Below are 4350 nucleotides of genomic sequence, written 5' to 3'. Positions count from 1 at the left end.
CAATTTTATTGTAAAAATAAATAAAAATTATTTTAAATGACAAAACTATAAAAAAAAAAAATGTTTACAAATAATAACAAAATATCAGTCTATCTGCGATAGATTGTAATAGACTACTATCTCTATATATCATAATATCATGACACGTATAGATAATAAAATTTTATTATATTTATAAATATATAGATTCATTTTTCTATATTTGAAAATAGTCCTAAAATATATGTAAGAGTTCATTTTCAATCTAGTCAGCTAAGATCTATTAAGACACCTTAATAATTATTATTGGTACCTTTATGGCAAGGATAGATTTTTCTTTTTTTCCCTTAAAAAAATAATTAAAGTCGGCGTTGAAATTTAATTTGATGAAAGTAACCCACATGGGGAGCGTAGAAATGTTGGACTACTTCATTTTCATACCGGTCCAGATTTTGCTATATAAACCGTCTTCTGTTTCCCTATGAAAATGCAAACAACACCCTTTCCCTTAAAACATCTCTTTTTCCGTTCACAAAATCTCACTCCCCTATGGACCATAATAGTAATCGCTGCAACGGCAATTCTGATTCCCATCTCAAAATACCTAAAATCAAGTTCACAAAGCTCTTCGTCAATGGACAATTCGTTGACTCCATTTCAGGTATTATATTTATATATCTCCCTTTTTCCTTTACACCCCAAAAAAAAACCCAGAAAACCCGTTTCAAATTTATTAAAAAAAGTTCAATCTTTGATATTTGGTGTTGTTCATAGGGAAAACTTTCGAGACCATAGATCCAAGAACTGAGGAGGTTATTGCCACGGTCGCCGCCGGGGACAAAGAAGACGTCGATCTGGCCGTGAAAGCCGCCCGTCAAGCCTTCGATCATGGCCCTTGGCCCCGCATGTCCGGCGCCGTATGTGTTTCTATTTTTATCCTCCTCAAAATTCATTTAAATTTATAGCCTTTTTCTCCCCAAAGTACTAATTAATAGCTCTTTTTTTAGTAGACACAAAAAGTTTAGATTTTTTTTTTTAAAAAAAGGAAACAAAGGATAAATAACATATTAATGAGTTTTAGCATAAATTTATATAAATAATTATTAAAAAAATTATAGAAGAAATGATTTTTGCATCTAATCTCATACTCTGTTCTCTCTTCTCTTATAAAAAAAAATCATTTTTAGTTAATTTTAAAATTATCATGTGATCACGGTAGGTAGATGTAGTTGCACCACACCTAATAGTTTTGAGATAAAGTTGTAAGCTTATATCGGTGGAAATAAGTCGGCATAATCTAATAATCTTAGGCTTACAGGCCATATCGTTATCGGTTTAACTACTCTGACATTATTTCGACGCCATTAACGTGGGATTATCTGACAATGACAACTTGTGTAAACTACGAGAAAACAAAATCATGTTTACTGAGTGATTTTTTCCCCTTTATTTATTTAATTGTTTTACCTCTGATTATAATCGATAAAAAAAGAAAATGAAATTAATGTTTTGGATTTTTCGGTAATTACGTGCAGGAGAGGGGGAGGATTATGATGAAACTAGCGGACTTGATAGATGAACACATGGAGGAACTGGCAGCGTTGGATACGATCGACGGTGGAAAATCGTTTCTGTTGGGAAAAATCGTGGATATACCGGGAGCTGCAAATACACTTCGGTACTACGCAGGTGCAGCGGATAAATTCCACGGCGAGGTATTGAAAATGGCAAGACCGCTTCACGGTTACACGTTACTTGAACCGATTGGAGTGGTGGGCCACATCATACCGTGGAATTTTCCGACGACCATGTTTTGGCTGAAAGTCAGCCCGGCGTTAGCCGCCGGTTGTACCATGATCGTCAAGCCCGCCGAACAGACGCCCCTCTCCGCCCTCTTCTACGCCCATCTCGCCAAACTGGTCCGTCATCTTTTCTCTTGTGAAAATAATTATTTAATTAATTATACACCAAATTATTTTTTTGGCGTTTTCTATTTTTTTAATAATAATAGCCTTTTGTCTTGTTGGCTAGCATATGTGGACTTTTCTAGTCCAATTATATAGTTTCCCAGAACGTGTATGTTTTTTTAATCTCTTTTGCTTATAATAAATTTGAATTTTTATTTTGGGTGTGTCATATTTTATTAGGCTGGTATACCAGATGGAGTACTGAACGTTGTGACTGGATATGGGCCAACCGCTGGATCAGCCGTTGCGTCCCACATGGATATTGACAAGGTAACCGAATGAAATTGGCTAATTGGAATAGATAATAATTAAGACACTGGTCGATAACGGTTTTGAATGTTTGTTTTTGAAAATTAAATTGATAGATGTTTCTTTCACCTTTAAATTTCTTCATTTCTTATTTACTTTTTATTAATAGTTTAAAAAACTAAGTCAAATTTTGAAGAAAAAAAACCGCTTTTAAAAACTTATTTTTGTTTTTGAAATATAACTAAGAATTTAGCCATTGTAGTTAAGAAAGATGTAAATCATGACAAAAAATTAGGAGAAAATTGGGTTAATTTTAAAAAACCACAAGAAAAAAAAGCAATTATCAAACAGAGTTTCGATGTATAGCAACATTTTTAATAAAATTATAAATATAACAAAATTTATAGATTATATCACATAATACAAATCTATTACAATCTAAATTTTTAGATATTTGCAAATTCCTTTGAATTATGCTATATTAGTTTCATTGATTAATTGATTTGTGTTGGTAATGCAGGTGAGCTTCACAGGATCAACCAAGGTGGGAAGGCTGGTAATGCAGGCAGCAAGTGCCAGTAATCTGAAGCAAGTCTCCTTAGAATTAGGAGGCAAATCACCCCTTCTGATCTTTGATGATGCCGACCTCGACAAAGCCATTGATCTTGCCCTCCTCGCTATTTTTTATAATAAGGTATATTAAAAGTTAAAAATCATTCTCAAACGTACATTTACTTTTACTCGAATATTAATAGGTTGAGCTTGTACAGGGAGAAATTTGTGTGGCTGGCTCCCGAGTGTTGGTTCAAGAAGGGATTTACGATGAATTTGTGAAAAAGATTACTGAAAAGGCCAAATCTTGGGTGGTGGGAGACCCTTTTGATCCTAAAGTTAACTATGGACCCCAGGTAATAATGTATATAATTCCAAAAGATTTATAGAAGAATTTCATAAAAGAAATAAATCCCAAATGAAAATAATACAGGTGGACAGAAAACAATTGGATAAAATTCTGAAATACATAGAACATGGTAAAAGAGAAGGAGCAACATTGGTTACTGGCGGCAAGCGTATAGGCGAAGTGGGATATTACATTGAGCCCACAATCTTTACAAATGTCAAGGTCTGCTCTTCATTCATCAATTTTCCTCTATTTTTTACACCATTTATTCTTTTTTATTTTCTACCATCTAACTAGATTTGATTAAATCCCTCAGGAAGACTCACTTATTGCCCAAGACGAAATATTCGGTCCAGTCCTCTCCGTCATGAAATTCAAGTAAAATCAAAATCTTTATATCAACCAGAATCAAAATTTAAAATCATAATCTATTCGCTTAAACTTTTGAATTTGTTTTGTACGACAGGACAATTGAAGAGGGAATAAGGAGTGCAAACAACACCAAATACGGGCTAGCAGCTGGCATAGTGACAAACAGCTTAGACATAGCGAACACGGTCTCGAGGTCGATCCGAGCAGGGACAATTTGGATAAATTGTTACTTTGCTTTCGACCCGAGCTGTCCATTTGGAGGGTACAAGGCGAGTGGGTTCGGTAGAGACTCTGGAATGCACGCTATCCATAAGTATCTTCAGACTAAATCTGTTGTGACTCCTTTGGTTAACACTCCTTGGCTTTGATTCATTGTGTGTGGGGACGCTATGCTACTATACTTGTTCTTTTTCCCTTTTACTTTTTTTCCTTTGTATTTAGTAATAATGCACGCACACCTTGTTCATTTTTTTATCTCTTTCAAATATATGTGCAAATAAATTAATTACTAGTTTATAACTACAACTTTGGTGCCTCCCTTTTTTTACTCTTAGAAATGACCCTTTAAAATTTCTATTTTAGTTCACTAATTAAACTAAATCTTTTCTATTCTGTATCCAAGTGTTTATTTGGACAATACTTATTAAATACTAAAATGAAAAGAATTTTAAGTGTTAGGCTTATTAGACAGAAAATTATGTGTGGTTACAACATATGTAATCAAACAAATTAGTAAGAACTAAATGAAAAAAAAGAGTTATGCTCAATTTATATAGTGTATTAGTAACTATAAAATCTATGGCTCAAATTTTCCTAACTCCAATTGTATTAAAAAAGGTGAAAAAGATAGGATAATTACAATAAATAGTACTTTTAAAGCTA

At 33.4% G+C, this 4350-nt stretch overlaps 1 protein-coding gene across 1 annotated transcript; it reads left to right on the top strand.

The window, feature by feature from the left end:
- The first annotated feature begins 451 nt into the window (after positions 1-451).
- LOC120071508 (aldehyde dehydrogenase family 2 member C4) lies at positions 452-3990 on the top strand. The gene is made up of 9 exons (XM_039023831.1): positions 452-640; positions 754-896; positions 1515-1898; positions 2127-2216; positions 2716-2889; positions 2966-3103; positions 3181-3318; positions 3413-3474; positions 3563-3990. Exons 1-9 carry the CDS (start codon positions 529-531, stop codon positions 3834-3836), a joined length of 1515 nt encoding a protein of 504 aa, XP_038879759.1. The 5' UTR covers positions 452-528; the 3' UTR covers positions 3837-3990.
- The last annotated feature ends 360 nt before the right edge of the window (positions 3991-4350 follow it).

Source organism: Benincasa hispida, chromosome 2 (genome assembly GCF_009727055.1).
Source record: "Benincasa hispida cultivar B227 chromosome 2, ASM972705v1, whole genome shotgun sequence".
Classification (NCBI taxonomy): domain Eukaryota; kingdom Viridiplantae; phylum Streptophyta; class Magnoliopsida; order Cucurbitales; family Cucurbitaceae; genus Benincasa; species Benincasa hispida.
The sequence above is the reverse complement of the archived record's forward strand: the minus strand, read 5'-3'. Positions and strand labels throughout refer to the sequence as shown.